Below are 21,579 nucleotides of genomic sequence, written 5' to 3' on the forward strand. Positions count from 1 at the left end.
GCTGACAACATGTCCAAACACAGAGTCATCTTCATTTCATAAGTTGACAACATTGCAAGCAGTAGTAAGTAGAACAAGGTTCAGAACCATAGCAGCACACAGCAACATCTCTCCAGTGTTCATGTAACGTAGGATCATCCATTTTTACACTTTCAGTCAATTTCACACTCAGTAGGTTGTAGAGTAAGATATCTGAACAGTCTCTGTTGTTATTTGGTGTTTGTTTTTTACCTCCTTTCTGTCTGTCTGTCTGTATGTCTGTCTGCTTTGTTTTCAACGGCACACATCACACCGGATGCTGGCCCTTCATTGTCCTGTATCCATGGCAACGGCTGTTGAGACGACGGCTGTACCTGTGTCTATCTGATGTCTGTAATTCCACAAAATTCTTCAAACACTTAAAAAAGAATAGCAGATCTACAAGCGCTGCGAGCTTGTAGATCTGCTATTTTTGAATAGCCAAAGTATCCAATATGGATAAAGGGGTGAAAATGTATTAACACCTTCTGCTGGGGACCCCCTGGAACCCCCTCAAGGACCACTGAAGACCACTAAAGGGAGCAACAACAACACTGTAAGTGAAACACACTACAGGACAGGTTTGTGAGCAGCAGTAATGGCTGCCATGAATCTGACTGCCTAGGCCCAGATTTCACTACACACAACAAACTAATACAAAATCACCACATTTCTGGTATAAAACCAAGAAAAGGCTTTTTTTTACATGACACAGTGCTCATATTGAACATGTTTAATGTTCTAATACTTCATTTACCTGAACAAACAGGGAACAACGGGAGACAGAGTCAGTTTTGGTGTTGTTCTTTCTCTCTTCCTTGTTCATCTGAAGAAAGATGTCACCTGACCACCTAAAACTACCTGTCTCACAGTCAGATTTGCCACCTTGTGGCGAAAAGTGGGATAGGTCTGTTCCTAAAATAATAAGTTCCCTGCTGTTTCTAATACACAATAAGGCTCTTAAAAATACAAAGAACACGTTCATAATAAACAAAAATGTGACTATACATGTGTGTATGTCACACGTGTCACCTTGATGCTCCAGTCTCAGTCTAGCTTGCAGCAGTCCAGACTGACAGAGCTGACTCACAGACTGGACTCTGTGCAGCAGGCCTACCAGCTGCTGTTCTCCAACTACCTGCTGCCCTCAACCTCTACTGTCCTGATACCAACACTATACCAGCAACCTGCCCTCAACCTCTACTGTCCTGATACCAACACTATACCAGCAACCTGCCCTCAACCTCTACTGTCCTGATACCATCACTATACCAGCAACCTGCCCTCAACCTCTACTGTCCTGATACCAACACTATACCAGCAACCTGCCCTCAACCTCTACTGTCCTGATACCAACACTATACCAGCAACCTGCCCTCCACCTCTACTGTCCTGATACCAACACTATACCAGCAACCTGCCCTAAACCTCCACTGTCCTGATACCAACACTATACCAGCAACCTGCCCTCAACCTCTACTGTCCTGATACCAACACTATACCAGCAACCTGCCCTCAACCTCTACTGTCCTGATACCAAAACTATACCAGCAACCTGCCCTCAACCTCTACTGTCCTGATACCAACACTATACCAGCAACCTGTCCTCAACCTCTACTGTCCTGATACCAACACTAACAGCAAGGGTGGGTAAATACACTGACAATCTGACACTAGACATCTGCACTGTTTCTCACTGAATATTCTGTCAATAAAAGTAAATATAAAGCTATCTTCAGTGCATGCATGAAAATGTATATGAACAGTGAGGAAGATCCCTTCTAAGAGTGCTGGCGCTACTAAAACTTCTATAATGTCACCAATACTACCAGCAAGGGTGGGTGCTCTGTTCCTGTCAGTCCGTCTGTCTGTCCGGCTTTGGCCCATGGCGTGGTCAATAACGGGCCGTAATAGCTCTTGAAGAAGCGAGTCATCGGCTGTTCTTTCTCTGCTCCGGTCTCTCGTTCGTAGTCGCCCCCTACGCAGCAGACGCGATACATCTTAGAGGAATCTGCGACGGGGCTCTCAAACGGAACCTCCATGCAGGTCAGCCAGTGCCCGTTGCTGGCTTCCCTACGCCCGTTCAGAGCCAGGAAGGCTCCGAAAAACGTGATGTTGTAGACGTAGCAGAAGACGATGGCGGTGCTCGTGTACAGACAGAAGTAGTGGACGGAAGGAAAGTCGGACGACAGGCCGATGTAGAAGCCCAGCACGTCGGTCAGGGTGGTGATGGTGATGGACATGGCAGCCTCTCGGTAGGTGTGAGCCATCCTGGTGGGCACCGGGTCTTTCACCTTGGTGTGCTGCCAGTTGGACACCATGATGAACATGTCGTCAATGCCGATTCCTGAAAAGGTGCAAAGAAAGGTAGTTCAGTCCTCCTAGTTTTATTTATTGAGACAGGTAGTAGGAAAGCTGGGAGGGAGATTGCATAGGGGAGACACAGGATGTATTATGTTACAGGACGATTGGAGAACCAGGACGATTGAAGACAGAGCGCTCGTTTTTAGGCACGGGGCTTCGGGGCGAGGCGGGGCTTTGATGCGACGCGGACCTGTCTGTTGTTGTTCCCCCCCACGTAGCAACCAGGAAGCTACGCTAGGGAAACGCTGAACACGCGTTCACACGCACGTGATAATAGTTATTGTCCATGACGGAGGCGCGCCGACTCAGCAGAGCTTGACCGCGCTGACCGGCCGATGCTCTGATGAGTCGAATCAGCGCCGTTCGAGTTGTGAACCGATAGGGACAGAATAGTTCTTTTCATGGATCACTGTGTGTGTGTGTGTGTGTGTGCGTGTGCGCGTGTGTGTGTGTGTGCGCGTGCGCGTGTGCGTGTGCGTGTGCGTGTGTGTGTCAGGGAGAAAGTAAAACAAAAGCCAGAACACAATAAAAGTATCTTAACAGTCCTGCTTTCAATAAACCAAATTGAAAGCATGAGCGCGTGCGCATGTGCGCGCGTACACGTTTGAGCATGCGTGCGCGTTTGTGTGCATGCACGCGCGCATGCACACAAACGCGCACGCGCGCACACACACATATTCACACACACACGCACACACCCTCCCTCTAGTCTGGCTTGCATTGCCCTCTAGCGTTGGTTTTACAGAATTGCATGAAAACAAGCGCTCCTTCTTCAATCGTCCTTGTTCTCCAATCGTCCTGTAACATATATGTTACAGTGAATCTGAGAAATCAGTAGTTTAGCAAAATAATAAAATACAGTGTTTGCCCCTCTTTTCATTTTTTTCCAAAGACATTAATTACAGAACATTGCGAGACAGGAAATAGAGAGACATGTAAAACATGAAAGGAGCTACAGTAGCATAACAATTAGGTCCTCTCCTCTCTGAGATTATATGGGCAGTGCATCAATCAACTGCTGGTGCCAAAAGGCATCCTGTTAGCAGAGATTCCATAATGTATAACATCAAATAAAAGTGGCTGAAGAGTAACAAACTAGCTCTGCCGCACAGTGTTAATTTTGACAGCAAATTTAGATTTAGTTAATTCCTTTTAGTTTCAGTTATATTTTAGTCATCTGAAATGTTTTCATTTTAGTCTAGTTTTAGTTGACTAAATATTATAAGATTTTAGTGAACAAAATCTACAGTTGATTTGGGCCAATTTATTTTGGCAGGCCTTGATGACAACGCGGTTGTGAGCTTGTAGATCAGCAATTTTTGGAGCTTGACACCCACACGCAGCCAAGCATATACTTAGTTCTACTGGATCTCTTCTCCACTAGTCCCACTGGTGTCCCAGTTCAAATATGGTTATTTTGGGGGTGTCCCCAGTTCAAATATGGTTATTTTGGAGGGGCGTCCCCAGTTCAAATATAGTTATTTTGGGGGGGTCCCCAGTTCAAATATGGTTATTTTGGGGTGTAACAGTTCAAATATGGTTATGTTGGGGGGTCGCGGCCTGAAAAGGCCATACACAATGTCTTACCAAGTATAAGGAAGGGGGTTTGTATCACGGTGATAACCAAGGGTACTCCTGCATACAACATCAAGCCGAGTGACGACAGCACGGCCAGGCCTGCAGACAGGACACCCATGGCAGCCACCCACACTTTGTTCCTCACGTTGTCCAGCCTAAGACAATCACACAACCTCATCGTTATCAGACAATATCCATATCGTTGTTCCCGGGCAGAAACCTCTTATCTCCATATCTTTTTTTCCGTAAATTAACGCCCTACTTGATCATACTACAATGTCACACAAAAGCATCAAAAGTAGAAGATTCAGAAGCCATAGTCTTTATTTAAAATCCTCTTCGCAGACCGTGTATTGAACTGTACTTTCCTGTGCTTTTTTTTGCAGACTGCTAATAAAGTATTCAATCAATATTCAATCAAACAAGCTCGAGCTTGAGCTTGTGGATCTGCTACTTTTGACTTTTTGAATTAGAATCCTGAAAAGTAACAGTTTTAGACATATGAGGTTTCCACCCGACAGAGACGATATAATATACGTACATAATAGTTGCTGTTGGGCAGAAACCATCTCCATACTGTATATCAACTTTTTATGTATTTCTTTCCCCTAAATGAATGCCCTATAGTATACTTCAACATACATAGTCCATGAGCCAGAGCCCCAAAATTGAGCAATGATTATCGAAAGAGTGGGCAAAACCATACCTATATTAAATTGTTTATAGGGTCAATATAAGTAAATAAATATATGATAACCTTTCCACAGGAGTAGCTTTTTCGTATTTATCACACATTTTGTTATTTTTCGTACGTACATGACAGGTGAAAAAATTACAACATTTAAAAAGAGTTATCATAATGAAACTTCCACAGTTGATTACTTACATGAAGACAATGATTTATCATATATCACCTTATCACCGTCACCCTATCACCGTCATGTACCTACTGTATGGGGAAAATAACAAAATGTGTGATAAATATGAAAAAGCTACTCCCGTGGAAAGGTTATCATATATTTATTTACTTATATTGACCCTATAAACAATTTAATATAGGTATGGTTTTGCCCACTCTTTCGATAATGTAATCTTGTCTGGCTCATGGACTAACAGTTGACACAAACACATACAGTGTCACACAAAAGTCGCCAAAAATGCGATGCAACACATTGTGAGCTTCTGGATCTGCAGGGGTTTTTTTTTTCGTTTTAAAAAACAATAAATTAAGTGAAAATATCTGTGGGTTTCAATAATTATTGAACCAATGAAATGTTTTGAAAGAGCTTATGACTAAAATGGAAAGAAAAATGAACCAGTGTTCCAATGGATCTGATGGAGTTATTTAAAAAACTACATTAGATCCATTGGAACACTGGTTCATTTTTTTTCTTCCATTTTCAGAAATATGATCTGGAACATACAAGGTTTCCGCCCGACAGCGCCGATACGTTGCCACCCCCAAAGTGCCGAAGTACATTTACTCAAATACTGTACTTAAAGTACACTTTTGAAGAATTTCAATACTTTTACTGTACTTCTACTCCACAACATCTCAGAGGCAAACATTGTACTTTTTTACTCCACTACAATTATGTGTAAACCTTAGTTACTAGTTGCTTTGTAGATTTTGATTATTATTACAAAACATACATTAACCACTTCAGCCCCTATATACATTTCAGCCATTTGAAAATAGCCGATCTACAAGCTCACAATGCGTCGCAATGCGACGTATTGTGAGCTTGTAGATCTGCTATTTTCAAATGATTTTTTATACATTTGAAAACTTGTGAAATGGGACATTCTGCATGATGAGTACTCTCTACTTTCGGTACTTTAAGTACATTTTGATACCAATACTTTTGTACTTTTACTCAAGTAAATTTAGAATTCTAGACTTCTACTTGTAACCAGAGTATTTCTATTGCAGTATTGCAGTATTGCAGTATTGATACACCCGTGCGTGTGGGGTGTATTGATACACCTCACACGCACACCCAGCACTGGACCTTACCTGAGACAGGAGAGCACAGAAAAGGAGACGGCCACAGCACTTGTGATCGACAAGGATGGGATTCCGTCTGTGCTGTGTTTCTCTAACTCCTCTTGTCTTGACAGCGACGTATAGTGAGACACCTGTGGTTGCAGTCAACATTTTAGCCCATTAAAACCTGGAACGCATCTGTGTAACCACTTAAACCATTATTTTATACTTTGGCTATTCAAAAATAGCAGATATACAAGCTCATAGCGCGGCACCGAGTGCCGTGCTATGAGCTTGTAGATCTGCTATTTTTGAAAGATCTTGAAAATGTGTGCAAATCTTTGAATATATATTTATTTTTGAAGCACTTTTTTTTTAACTCAAATCTTTGCTTCTAGGGGTTCCTGGAACAAAATATTTTCAGATGGGGGTCCACGAAAACTGTTAGGATTTAGAATTGTATCTCAGGTCTTAATGGTTTAATATTCATTTTGTTATGCATACTTATAGTGAAACTGGTACAGCAGAGATTTTGAAAGTTCAGATAAAAAGGAAAAAGCCTTTACTCTCATACTGTTTAGCCAAGTGGTTCTCAAACTACACTCTCAGAGTTACAGACCTGTAAAGGGTCCATTTGGAAACCCCTCAAGGAACCCTGGGGGTCCTTAATTGGACCCCAATTTAAGAACCACTGCCATAGCTTACTGTATATAATTGTATTTCCCCTTTTACGGACATACCTTGATGTTATTATTGTCTTCCTCTTTTGAAAACATCTCTTGGAATTCTTTCAACCATGCATCTGCACCCTCGTTATTATCATCCAGGAAATACATAAGCTTCACCGCTTTAGCGAATTGCACTATGCCTTTGACATTTTCCTGAACACCGCCTATTGCCGAACCCAAGAATGTCTGTTTGGATTCCAACGTGTACAAAGGAAACGTAACGTCAATTTGCTCAATGTTGCTCGCATTGTAGTCGATCATTCTCAAGATGTCGTTCGGCACACACGCTCCATTGGTCTTCGCACACAAGTCCTTGAAGCTCAAGTGTCTGTGCCCCACAGCCACGGAGATGTCACTGACTTTATCGTTGAGCTTTAGGATATCCTCTAGTGCTTCTTTTGTCAGTATGTTTGAGTCACCGGTGGACACCGCAATGACAGACGCGTAGTTGCCCTCCGTGTACAGCCTCTGGCTTGAAAACGAGGACTCGTCGTACGGAAAGTTCTCTTTGACAAATTCCCTCACTTTCTTAGAGGGTCCATGCCTTGGTGTGAATTGCCGTTCAATGTTATTGTCCTGCCTGTTTTTTAGAAAACAGAAGCCTCCTCCCAGAGCTGCAGAGACTATCACGGGTATGACGAAAAACCAGACGGGATGCAAGCCCACAGCCCGTCCGAGTTTCTCGAAAAGCAGAGAAAGGGGCTTCTCCACACAGTCCGTCCGTTTACATGCCATGTTGAGGCTTGGGCCGGAACCTTGGTCTCTACGGTTGATGTCTCTTTGAAGACTGTAAAGAAAGTCAATGGGCACTTATGAGGCAATGCCACAAGATACGACATATTGATTTCCTCAGAGACTGGCAGGGAGAGGTTGGGTTTGAATATATTCCAGTACTGTATGAAGTTAGGGCGGGGACAGCACCTTTTAGTGGGAAAAGTGATGAGCTCAGTTTGGCCTTGCATTGATGTTGACAATTCCCAGTTGGGACAATGTGTGTCAAATGGCGTCAAGCAGACGCCAAGCTGTTCCGGTAATGTACAACAAAAGAATTACAAAACAAAGAAATTGTTACATTAAACCTTTAGATTTGTTTCAAATCTAGGTTGCATCTTTTATGATTTTGGACTCCCCTGTGACCATCTACATGGCACTGATCGAGGGCAGGTAAACTGAGCCATTCAAATTTCTTCCAGTAAGTCTGCCACAGCAATTTCCTTGATGATGATCAACAATAGAAATAGATTGTACAGTCGATTTATTATACTGTGAGGAATACAGCACACGGTGTAGTTCCTCTGTTTGGTTCCTACACTAGGAGGACCGGAGAGGGAGAGAAACTGTAGATGGGTGTCAGTAGCCCTTGACAATAAACAACAGTATCTGGATGCCCTCTGTCCCTGAAGGGTAGACAACAAAATCCCTGTTCCTTAGAGTCACGCAGGCAATGCCAGGCATCATGATACTCGTTGACCCCACCTTACTGGTGTAGTGCCTCTCTCCTGGGCCGAGAGAGAGAGAGAGAGAGAGAGACAGCAGTACACATCTTAGATTAACAGACTTGTGTCTTTGAAGGTTTTAAGCACAGGTCACTTTTCATGTAGCTGCTGTAAAATACTGTGATTAAGGGTGACTCTTCCCCACACCCTCATAAAAGGGACAAGGACTGACAGATACAGAGTTCTCCATATATGGGCATATCAGCAGTGGTGGAAAAAGTACTCAAATGTGTTTACTTAAAAGTATCAATACTGCAATATAGAAATACTCTGTTACAAGTAAAAGTCCGGAATTCAAAATTTACTTGAGTATTTAGTTGAGTAAAAGTAAAGAGGTATTGATATCAAAATGTACTTAAAGTTGAAAGTACTAATTATGAACAATGTCCCATTTCAACTTTTCAAATGCATAAAAATCTTTTGAAAATAGCCGATCTACAAGCTCACAACGCGTTGCATCGCGACGCATTGTGAGCTTGTAGATCGGCTATTTTCAAATGGCCGAAATATATATAGCCTAGGGCTGCAGGGTAACGCATGTTTTTTAATAATATTCAAAATCTACAAAGTAACTATAGTAACTAAAGTTTTCAAATAATTGTACTGGAGTAAAAGTACAATATTTTCCTTTGAGATGTAGTGGAGTAGAAGTAAAACTGGAAATACTCAAAAGTATTGGGGGAACAAAGGAGCCTAGATTCAAGGGATAAATAGTTAGGAGCAGGAGCAGGTTTGGCAGCCAAAAGACAGACACAGATTATGTTACCCTTTCATCCCCCTGATGTAGGCCTCTGGTGGTGAGTTTTGGGACGTTCCATGATCCACCTCCAGCCCAGGGGTAGGCAACCTTAGGCACGGGCTGCCAACATTGGCACAGCGGAGGGTGATCACTGGAACACTGGCATAAGTGTGAGAGAGAGAGAGATAACATATTCAAAAAAAGATGTATTCAGTTAAGTTGAGTCCCCTCACATTTATATACAAATTACATCCTGCACATGATTCTACATTCATTCAAACTCCTAACTCTGACTGGGGAGGGAGTCTGGGAAATAGGTGGGTTGTTGATTCTAATGATCATTACATCCTGATGTGAAAGAAAATATTTCTGAAGGTTGTTATGTATATGGACTATCAAAATCAGTTGGAAAAAAAAAAATATTGTTGATGTGGTGTCATAATTAAACGTAATGTTGATATGGCACACTGCAGTGGTGGAAAGTACATTTTGAGGTATTTTTACTTAACTGCAGTGTTGCCAGCTTTCTGTACTTTTACTCCACTACATCTCAAGAGGCAAATATTGTACTTTTACTCCACTAGAATTATTTGAAAACAACTAGTCACTGGCTTTGTAGATTTGAATTATTACAAAAAATACTTTAACCACTCCAGCCCTAATTTAAACCTTGGCTATTTGAAAATAGCCGATCTACAAGCTTGCAAGGCGTTTGTGAGCTTGTAGATCTGCTATTTTCAAAAGATTTTAATACATTTTATACATAATGATACCATGTGAAACGGGACATTCTGCACAATGAGTACTTTCTACTTTTGGTACTTTAAGTAAGCCTACATTTTGATACCAATACTTGTGTACTTTTACTCAAGTAAATTTTGAATTCTGGAGTTTTACTTGTAACAGAGTGTTTCTACATTGCAGTATTGATACTTTTACTTAAGATACCAAAATTGTAGTACTTTTTCCACCACTGGCACACTGACTATGCAGTCGGTTGCCGACTCCTGACCTACTGTAGGCCTATCCCCTAGTAGGTCTTCTCCTGCAGCAGGTGAGCTGCTCCACTAGGGTTCATGTGGTTATGGCTGCTTGTGAAAAGGGCTTATTCTCCTATCAGCATGTGTAAAAAGAGGGATGTTACCTGGGTTACATAAAGAACTGGCTCTCAAAAGGGGGTCCGGAGCTCCGTAGTGGTCCTTGGTTGGGTATGTTATTAGTTGAGTTCACTTTGTTTATGTTTTTTTTAATATATTATATATTTAATTATAAATAGGTTTGTTCGAGAATTGCACCACAGGTTTGAAACCTAAAAAACAACACCAGCTATGGCTGTATGTATCAATGTAAAAATTACCTTGGCACTACTTACTGCTGGTAGATTTGCTGTGGTTTGTTATGTCTTAGTTGAGTTGACTTTGTCAACGCTTAATGTTACTTGGAATAAGAAGTTGTTGACCTACATTTGAATCATTCTTACTGTTGATATTGACTATAGTTATACATTATGTCACAGTAGAAAGTCTTTAAATAGTGTGAAGTATTAATCTTAATTACTGGGGTCTCTCATGCTTTGTTAGAATGGCTTCACTTCTCCTCTTCCACTATATGAATGAATAAGATACAACACACATTTAATAAATGATGTACATTTACATAGATAGAACCTACTGTAGATTGGCTTGTGGATGCCTACGATACCTAAATATGATTCAACATTGACCTCTAGTGGTGGCATGTAAAACAGAAATAAATGACCTCTGTTGTTTTTCACAGTTTAACTGTGAAGGCGGTAGGTTCTCTGTGGCTGTTAGTTTTTGTTCACAATTGTGCAATTATCAGTGATGTAAAGTAACTCAGTACATGAACTCAAGTACTGTAATTAAGTACAATTTTGAGGTATTTGTACTTTACTTGAGTATGTATACTTGTTCTCCACTACAATTATTTGAAAACTTTAGTTACTAGTTAAACATACATAAACCACTTCAGGCCCTATATACATTTCGGCCATTTGAAAATAGCCGATCTACAAGCTCACAATGTATTTGTTGATGCGTCCATATAGCTGAATGGTTAGTGAGACCGCCAGGGGACCCAGAGGCTCTGATTGTCCCAGGTTCGATTCCAGGCTCAATGAGTGTCCCTGGGCAAGACTCTTCACTCCTAGCGCCATAGCATGGTGTTCACTGCTCCTAGTAGTTGTAGATGGATGGGGAAGTGCAGGGGACACATTTCACATATACAGTATACAGTGACAAAAAAACAGGACGATAGAATAGTGGGGACAATTCTATCTCTCGTGCTGTTTACATTTCTGACTAATAAAGTATTCAATAATTCAAAAAGTAAAAAAAAAGTTGACCTGAAAATATTTGAGAACCACTGGAAATTCTTGGGGCGCCCCGAAAAAGAAAATGTTTTGCCCCATTTCTGCTGCAGTGTGTGTAGGCCGCAGTGGTGGAAAAGTACTCAAATGTTTTACTTAAGTAAAAGTATCACTACTGCAACGTAGAAGTACTCTGTTACAAGTAAAAGTCCCAAATTCAAAATTTACTTGATTAAAAGTACAAAAGTATTGGTATCAAAATGTACATAAAGTACCAAAAGTAAAAGTACTAAAATGTTTGAAAATAGCCGATCTACAAGCTCACAACGCGTTGCAATGCGACACGTTGTGAGCTTGTAGATCGTCTGTTTTCAAATAGCCTATGTATAAAATAAAAAGTGGTTAATGTATGTTTTATAACGTAATAATTTATATCTGCAAAGTAACTAGTAACTAAAGTTTTCAAATAATTGTAGTGGAGTAAAAGTACAATATTTGCCTCTGAGATGTAGTGGAGTAAGTAAAAGTATAGACAATTGGAAATACTCCAGTAAAGTAAAAGTACCTAAACATTTTACATATTGTACAGTACTTGAGTAAATGTACTTAGTTACTTTCCACCACTGGTAGGCCGACACCCCGACATTATTGGCTTGGCTTCAACAGAACAGATCAGTGTAAAGACATCTCACTGCCACAGCCAAGGAGTGGAGCGGAGCGAGCGCTGAGTGCTGCTGCAATCTCTAGTAAGAGTCCTCCTGACTCCTGGCTGCTCCAGGCATCCCATCCATGGCCTTTTGCTGTCAAGAGCTATTGAGCAGCCCCAAAAGTTTCATTTCCCCTCCTGGCCTTCTCCAAACTTTAAGTGCTGCAAGGCAAGGCGGCAAAAGCTTGTTAGCAAGTCATCCGTCAGGAAGCTGGTGAAATTCTCACAGAGGGTGCACTGGGGTGGTGAAGACATCAGGTTCAAATCTTACTCTGTTATTTTTGTACTTTACCTTGTAAAGGACCTGAACGGGGGTGAACCTTTCAAAAATATTCCAAGGGCTCTGAGCTCATATGAGCCTCATGCCATACATACATGGTTTATACAGCTAAGTAGCTTAAATTCTTAATACATATTGGCTATTACAGTGTAAAGTATGCCGTTTGTTAACATGAATAATGATTATTAACATATTAAAGCTGCACTAGGTAACCTACCTCTTCTACCCCAGATTTGAACCTGGTTTCCTGCGCTGATATTTTTACTTTTGAGCTAATAGAGCCTGCCTGCTTGCTCAGGGGATAAATTGAATCTTGACCATCAGGTCAAAATTGGTGTCAGATCCTGTGTCTAGGTGAGACATGACCTTTGACACGATCTAAATGCCTCAATAGAAGAGCAGGGAGATCAATTGTATAAGTTATATTGTATTAACATACTCTACCATACAGATTGGACAATTACATTTTATTCATTAAAACAAGTTTAACTAAAGTAATTTAGTCCCCACTCCTTTGGGGTATCAAGTGATACCCAGACAGCCTCTCTACCCACTCAGCTATGGCCACGTCATGCATTTATACATTAATACAATGGTTCCCAAACTGGGGGGTCCCCACATGATTTTGGGGGGTCCCCAGATGATTAGCTTAATGTGCAACATTGTCTTCTCACTCAGCAGTAAACAAACCAATCTGTGCAAAATGTGCAATCTCCGCACATTTCTACAAGCAGGCAATGTGAGCTTGTACTTCGGCTATTTTCATTTATCTGTGGAACAGAGTCAAAATGGTATATGCCTCAACTCCTATAATTCCAAGTGCTTGTCAGGGTGGGGGTTCAAATATGATTATTTTGGGGGGTCACGGCCTGAAAAGTTTGGGAACCCCTTGCATTAATATATACATTCAGTTGTGAGTTTTATAGGTGGCTTTCCAAGATTCTCAAGTGGGCCTCTCTGTTACAGGAGGTACAGTAAGCAGCCACAGGCATCAATCACATCCAACATTAAGCCACGGTTGTTGTAATTACGTAGATTAAATGTACTGTCATCACCAATTAATATATGAATGAATATACTGTACATCTATTCCCAATTAATATACCAATGCATATATACAGACTATCAACCTTATATTACCCAGGCCTTCTGGGTAATATATGTACAGTCTATTAAAAAAAGCAATGCATATATGACTGAACATAAAGTAACACTAGTTAGGAAAGAGGGTTTAATATGAAAGATAACGTTTAATCATCATCACCATAACATGAATTAGAAGAAACTGCAAAAACTATTTACAAGCGATATTTACAGACTGTTTGTTTAAACTGAATGAATAGACGTTCTTCCTTAATTAGACATTTAGCAACGAAAGATAAAGCAGGTGAACTTTCATATGAGAGCTACCCTCTATAAAATTAACTACCGGGATTAACACCACTATATTAAAAGGTGTATGTCTTGTATGACTCTTACATACAGTATGTGACCAAATATTACATGTACATAAGATTCAGAAATGTTGCACATAAGTGGTAATTGGTAAGCTAACAATGGCTCTCAATGTCTGTTACCATGACAGTAAGTGGACAATAATTTTTTTAGTTAAAAGACAATACAGTTTAACATTTAAAAAATATTTTTGCTCTTCCAAACTGACATAGGCTGACTGTTCTGTACAGCATCTAAAAACTTAAATATTCTGAACCTTCATTCTACTCTCCTTTATTCCCCCTCACAAGTACTCCCTTTCACTTCCTGATGGCAGTTTTCCCAGTACCTTCAAACGTTTGTCCAGTGAGTCTTGATACAACTCCTCCAGCACTGAATAACGGCTGTGGCTCTCCTTTAATGTTTGTCTCAGTGTTGTCATCTCTATGTTCTTCTCCCCCAGCTGTCTGTTGAACTCTCTCTGCATCTTTGTGTTTGAGATCATGATGTTCCTCTGGATCTCAGGCAGGAGAACCTTCATCAGGTTTCTCTCTGCTTCCACTCTGGCCTCTGCTTCGTAGGTCTCTCTCATCTCCTCTATGTCCTGTATGTGTCTCTCTTCCCTCTCTCTCCTCTCATTATCTCTCTTTGCTCTAAACCTATCCAGCTTTCTCTCCATCTCCTGTCTTCTCTCAGACTCCCTTCTCAGCTCTCCTTCCAGCTCTCTTTTCTTCTCTTCATCCCTCTCCTCCCTCATTTGTCTCTCTAGTTCACTCGTTCGATGGTCGATCTTCCTGATGTCTCCCTCGTGCTCTTGGATGGATCCCTCTATCTTCATCAGAGAGTCCTTCAGCTCATTCTCAAATCTCTCCCTCATCTCCTGCTCCTCCATGTGTCTCCTCTCCTCCAAGTCCCTCTGAATCTTTCTCTCCATCTCTCTGACCTGGGCCTCTGCCTCCTGGTAGGTCTGAGTGCTGTAGAAGTTCTCTGTGTTTCGTGCCACCATGCTCTCTATCTTCTCCAGCAGCTGTGAAACCTGACCAGCATTGCTGCTGTCTGTAATGTTGAGGACGTGGCATCTGTTTCCACATTTATCTACAAGCTGCTGATGTTCCTGACTGCCTGCTTGGAGAAACTCCTCAACATTCTGCTTCTTCACACTGTCAGCGTGGATAATGATGGCAATGCTGTGTTCCCAGCAGCTCTCTCCAAACGCCTCCTGCATCTTCTCCATCATCCCTCTCACCTCTCCTTCAGAGGCCTCTGCTGGTATGACCAGGAGGAATGCATGGGGACCCGGGGCGGACAGACGTACACACAGCCCCACATCCTGCCTTGTGTCCTCCAGTGAGCGTCCAGAGAAGTCTGGAGTGTCCACCAGCACCAACCGTCTCCCACAGACGTCACCCTCTCTCCTCCTACTCCTCTGGCTCAGTTCAGAGGAGCTGGCCTCAGCACCAAACACCTTCCTGCCCAGGATGGTGTTTCCTACTGCGTTCCTCACAGCTACAGTCCTCCCCAGTAGCACCAGTCTCAGCTCAGACACAGAGAGAGACACTGGTGAGTCAATAATGTTGTCTGCTGCCACTGAAAGACAACACAATGGAAGAATATAGTGAAAATGCCACATCATAAGTGCTGTTCAGAGACTCTTTGCATGCATAGTGTGAAAGACTCATAATTGCTGTCCTGTTCCCTTAATGTTTATCAAACTATAAATGAATCAGTCAAGTAATTTGTTAAGAAGCGGTTCCAATGTGTGTCAGAGGAAACACATGGTAGTCTACTCTACACCACCAGACCAACAGTGGGGGACTTGGGAGCAACAGGGAACACAATGCACATTTGAGAATTGGTAATGACAACATTGGAAGAGAAAATGTGAACAAATAGCAAGAGAAAAAGACTGTAGACATATTCCACTGTCTCTCAACCCATTTAGGGTGGGAACCCCTATACCTTTCAAGATGGGAACCCTTTTTGGGGTTCTTGTTGTTCCTGTACAGTGTACAGTATATAGCATTATACATTTTGTGCAATTCTTGAACAAATATTTGAAGTTTTCCAGAAAGCTTAGGTGGTGTTTATGTTGGTTAGCTTAATGTTGGTTATATATTTTTCTTTATTCACTATGTTTAAACCTTGTGCACTAATTGCACTTAAATGTTTTGAGATTAGACGATTGCTAGAATATTTGTAAAAGCAGCATAGACTCACTATCTGGAGCTCGATCCTTACTGCGTCTCCTCTTCCTCACTGGTAGAGAGGAGTTTTCATCTGTGGTCTCTCCACCCACTGCAACACAACACAGACATCAATCAAACAGTCCAGTTTGATTAAATACCAAGGAGAGTGAAAGAGCTTTAACCATGTTCTATAGCCACACAATCTGCACATATATATGCTCTGATCTGTGATGTCATGATGAGATGCTATGGTGTGGTTCTGACATCAAATGGAAAGACTTGCACTGTTTGACCATTCACAATTACCTTCTTTTCTTTTGCGTTATGCTTTACTGGTAATGTTCATGTGTTTTTACACCCTTATTGACAGTCTTAAGGTCTGACTACACTTGCTATATGTGAGAGAGTCCATGGACAGCAGATGGTTGAGATTATACTACAATTTGGTGTCTGCAGACACACGTGCATTGAAGAGCAAGACTCAAGAGCAATACAGGCAACGCTCAATACTATAATACTCATAATCTAACAACCTTCTTCCAGAAAACTGAAGGATTTGTGAGAAGATGTTTACTGTAGTTTTACTCTATCTTGTGACAGTTATTTCTGTGCATTCCTGTTATACTCTGACGGACAGAAATTCGAGAAGTCTTTTTTATTTACTTTTTTATTCTGCTTGGGTGTATTAGATATTACAAACCTGGCAACGAACAATTTCAAGTCCTTTATCGTCACATAATATAATACAGCAGGTATAGCGATGAATATCCTTTCATTATCTCTTCAAACAAAGCGTCTATTTTTCTTTTCTAACACATTAGCAGTCAGTGGGCTTGTCCACACATAAAGTACACACAACCACACAATCTGAGACGCACAGACATGAGCTGGTGATGAAATTTACATCATTATGTAGATTACCTATTTCTTGTCTTAGAACAAGTATAAGCATAGAAAGTTAAGAGTTTCATTTATAACACATTTTAAAGGCAGGCTATGAAACTGAATGCATGACCAGAATGAATAGTGTAACATCATGACGTTCAACAGGAATTGAAAGAGTAACATGGACTCACAGTCTGGAGGAAGCCATCCCATACTGTGTGTCCTCCTCAGTGGAAGAGTGGAGTCTGTGTTCTCTCCATCCTCTGCAACACAACATAAATAGTCAATGTATTGACACTAGTAAGAAAAAAAGAAAGGGGTTACTGGGCTATTAAATGACACTGGATGTATTTTACAGTACTTTTACACTTTTGATTACTAACTTTCTGGAGGAATGTTGATGCTCCATCTCCTGATTGGTAGCTTGGGGCCTGCTGTAGAGGTAAACCCACTCTCTATAAGACAAGACAACTATTTATCATCTTACTAATGTTGACGACACACATAAAGGAAATATATTTCAGATTACTGACCAGTCTTTCTGTCTGACTCAGTCCTCAGTTTCTCTAATTCAGTCTTCAGATCACAGATCTGCTGAGCTGCAATGACAGGTTGAAGATATACTTAATATATTAAATAGTATTCATTATATAATAATAATCAAGAGAGATGAGGTCTATTTTTAATTATCCATTTCTCACCAAGCTGTTTGTTTTCAGTGATGACATCATCCCATTCCCTTTTCCTCGTCTTCAGCTTTTCATCTTTCTGATTCAGATGTTGGTCTTTTGTTGTCAGTAGTTTATTACTTTCATCCAATTCTTGGCCTTTTTCTGTCAGTAGTTTATTACTTTTATCCAATTCTTGGCCTTTTTTTGTCAGTAGTTTATTACTTTCATCCAATTCTTGGCCTTTTTTTGTCAGTAGTTTATTACTTTCATCCAATTCTTGGTCTTTTTTTGTCAGTAGTTTATTACTTTCATCCAATTCTTGGCCTTTTTTTGTCAGTAGTTTATTACTTTCATCCAATTCTTGGCCTTTTTCTGTTAGTAGTTTATTACTTTCATCCAATTCTTGGCCTTTTTGTGTCAGTAGTTTATTACTTTCATCCAATTCTTGGCCTTTTTTTGTCAGTAGTTTATTACTGTCATCAAATTCTTGTTCTTTTTCTGTCAGTAGTTTATTACTTTCATCCAATTCTTGGCCTTTTTTTGTCAGTAGTTTATTACTTTCATCCAATTCTTGGCTTTTTTTTGTCAGTAGTTTATTACTTTCATCCAATTCTTGGCCTTTTTCTGTCAGTAGTTTATTACTTTCATCCAATCCTTGGCCTTTTTCTGTCAGTAGTTTATTACTTTCATCCAATTCTTGGCCTTTTTTTGTCAGTAGTTTATTACTTTCATCCAATTCCTGGCATTTTTTTGTCAGTAGTTTATTATTTTCATCCAATTCTTGACCTTTTTTTGTCAGTAGTTTCTTATTTTCATCCAATTCTTGGCCCTTTTCTGTCAGTAGTTTATTACTTTCCTCCAGTTCTGTCCGTAGGACCTGCAGATCTACAGAACATATACGTTTAGATGAACCACAGACATTGTAACGTGTGTTTGTGTGTGTGCGTGTGCGTGTGCGTGTGTGCGTGCGTGCGTGCGTGCGTGCGTGCGTGCGTGCGTGCGTGCGTGCGTGCGTGCGTGCGTGCGTGCGTGCGTGCGTGCGTGCGTGCGTGCGTGCATTACTCTACTTATGAGGACCAAACATCCCCACAAGTATAGTATGATAAATAGACATTGTGAGGACCATTTTCCAGGAGAAATTGTTGTTTTATGGTTAGAAAAGATTTTTAGAGAAAAGCCTTACAATTAGGAAAAGATTATAGGTTGGGTTACCGTTAAAGGTTAGGATTAGACATTTAGAGGTTAAGTTTAGGCGTTAGGATTTAAACTTAATCGCACGCCGGTGTCGTGCACTGAAAATATCAGATCTACAAGCTCATGACGTGTCTGTAGATCTGATATTTTCGGCTTTGCGGTTAAAAATGGTAACAAAGAAAATCACTGTCCTAAAACCTTTGTCCTCACAAGCATAGTAATACAAACGTGTGTGTGTGTGTGTGTGTGTGTGTGTGTGTGTGTGTGTGTGTGTGTGTGTGTGTGTGTGTGTGTGTGTGTGTGTGTGTGTGTGTGTGTGTTTGTGTGTGTATAATTGTTTCATTGATAAATGTACAGTATTATAAAGTTGAATGTATAGTTTTCGTTTAAAACGATACGATATAAACTATATAAGTCTATTGTTATCCTACTTACCAAACACATGAGATGAATTCAGTCTTCTATTCTTCTGCTCTGCTGTCTCCTTGCTGAGATAAGCTTCAGCTTTAGCTTTAGCTTTAATTGCATCTACATAAAGAGAGTTAAACTGTGTTTTAATAACAACTCTTCATCATGTTATACTGACTGGATAATACATTTAAAATTAAATCAACTTCAGTATTGAATACATGTACATGAAGAAGAACAGGCATGCAAGAATCTGAACACATCAGATAAAAACAGACTTTGTATACCTATTGTAAATATTATTATATTATAGTTGTTGCCAAGACGACGATGACGATAGGATAACGCCAGTGTGACATCGCCCTAAGATCATACGACACCATGTCCCACCTATAAGTACAGCGGAACGCGTGAGCGAAGCAGACCAGCTGTAGGATAATAACCTGAAGAGTATCTGGAGACTTGAGATAGAGCCATACGGAGAGCTATACTCAGATAGAGTTGTACCTGGAAGAGTTATTCCCAGAGGAGCTATAACTAGAAAGGGTCCGTCCGTCCGTCCGACCGACCGACCGACCGACCGGCCGACCGTCCGTCCGTCCGTCCGTCCGTCCGTCCGTCCGTCCGTCCATCCGACCGACCCTATACTTATCTCTCATAATATCTCATAGTCGGCTGAGCCGCTCGTCTCAGCCCCAGCCAGCCATACTGCCAGCCATACTGCCAGCCAGCCATACTGCGACAGTCACAGGAGCCAACAGCACCTAAAGATACAGTCCTTAATACCCCATTGGAGACGTAACAGACCCTCTGTTACAATAGTATTATATACATTATTATTATGTAAATATAAGCTGAATTACTGAGTTGTGTGAATAATTATGTCACTCTCCTCCCATGGGTCCTGAGCTGAGAGTTCAAGATAACTCAACTAAATCAATAAATACAGAAGTGCCACAATGTTAATTTACATCTAATTGTATGATGGGGATTGACTGATCTAAGCAGCCATATCTGCCTGAGTCAAACTAATTGGACTCAGAGCTATAGGCTCAGGCCAGCAACATTCAGAGAGAGACACTCTCCAGACAGAAGTTAACATCAGCTCTCCCCTGTGGCTTTGTACCACAGTACAGTAAACACCAAAGGCATAGCCAGCAGCATGTATCTCCGCAAAGGTATTCAAAATGAGGGCCAAAAAGCACTGTTTATTCACACTGGGGGAGTGGGCCGAGTGGCTGTGATTCTTTTTTCTTGCACACTGTTCTGTTAGATAACAACGCTTTCAACTCTCTCTTGCAGGACCATTTAACCAATGGGATCCAGATCCCATTGGCCTTGATTCTCAACTTTGTATCAGATCAGATACATTTCTTCATAACACTAATGTCACACCAGGTGTTTCAGCCTATGAGAGATGTTTACTAGCCTGGTAAACCCCCCTCCCTCCGGAAATCTCATTTGCATTTGGTTTCAGGAAGGAGGGTCTGGGATTGCTCACAGAGTAAAGCTGCCCGAACTGCTGCGCATTCGAACCAATCAGCGGCTGCTAGGGGCGGGATCATCCAATCACCTGCCTAGTAGCTTGAAAAAAATGAAACTCCGTCTGTCATCGATTCGGCGACCGGAGTCTCAGATGCAAGTACGCTGTGAAACAAAATGTGTGTCGCAAGCTTCTTCCATTTGACGGAGTGAGGTTAGATGTTTACATCTTCTATTAGAGGACACATTATATCATACTAAGGTTTCTGAAGCAATGCATTAAATGAACTGCTCTTATTACAAGGCTAGATACTGAATTCCTCCTCTCCAGACTTATATCTCTTCATTCTCAAGGTTATTTGATACACTGATTGGTTGCATAACAATCAGAATCTATGTTATTAAAGGTTTAATGACATTCACTTTTACACCACATTCAAAGTCTTTGTCCTGGTCCTTCAAAAGTGTACAAAAAGTTTTAAGTGAAAATTCCATTCCAGTGATCCATGGCAGGTGTTTTTCTCTCACATTTCTAAAGCCTTTTCAACTGCAATGAAAAAAGAAATCTTTGCCTGCGGGTGTCGCTGGTGAGGGATTTTGCCTGTCAATCATCGCCTCTGCTCCGCCCCCCCCAAAGGAAAGGATAGGGGAGGGGAGGGGCGAGGAGGAGAGTGGGCGGGATTATTCGACAGTGACCTCACTGTCGAAGGGCCAAGCTCAGATTACTTTTCAGCCTAATTATTCAGAAAACCCCAGACCACAGAAAATCCACTGAATGTTTTAAGTTCAGGTTTTTTGGGTGTAATTGAGGTCATAAAACCCCAAATAAAACATTGAAAATAAAAAAAGTGAAAATGAATGTCATGATACCTTTAAAATGCAATCATACTCTATCTGAGTCAGTTATTCAGCTCATGCAAATAGTGCAGTATGTCTCATCTAACTAACTTGCCTATAACACCTACCTGGTTCCTTTCATCCAGATGCAAATGTCTAGTATTTCTGCAGATTAAAGACCATTTTTAGAGAACCCAATTTCAGAAGCTTAGTTAACCTTCTGAAACTTACTATAGACATTACAATGCAGAGCGGGT

General features: G+C 41.0%; 2 protein-coding genes across 2 annotated transcripts in view; both read right to left on the reverse strand.

Moving 5' to 3' along the window:
• The window catches only part of LOC308095449 (peroxisomal ATPase PEX1-like), a gene marked incomplete at its 5' end in the record, with an annotated part of 166,187 nt that overhangs the window by 21,271 nt on the left and 123,337 nt on the right, over window positions 1–21,579 (reverse strand). The gene's annotated exons all lie outside the window — the stretch shown is intronic.
• The window catches only part of LOC308095446 (uncharacterized protein), a gene marked incomplete at its 5' end in the record, with an annotated part of 43,461 nt that continues 35,394 nt past the window's right edge, over window positions 13,513–21,579 (reverse strand). The window contains 4 exons of the mRNA XM_080442505.1: window positions 13,513–15,246; window positions 15,877–15,954; window positions 16,922–16,993; window positions 17,264–17,329. Coding sequence (XP_080298631.1) covers window positions 13,964–15,246; window positions 15,877–15,954; window positions 16,922–16,993; window positions 17,264–17,329 — 1,499 coding nt within the window. The 3' untranslated portion in view covers window positions 13,513–13,963. The remainder of the gene's footprint in view (window positions 15,247–15,876; window positions 15,955–16,921; window positions 16,994–17,263; window positions 17,330–21,579) is intronic.

Source organism: Gymnoscopelus braueri (assembly GCF_963280865.1).
Source record: "Gymnoscopelus braueri genome assembly, chromosome: 11".
NCBI lineage: Eukaryota > Metazoa > Chordata > Actinopteri > Myctophiformes > Myctophidae > Gymnoscopelus > Gymnoscopelus braueri.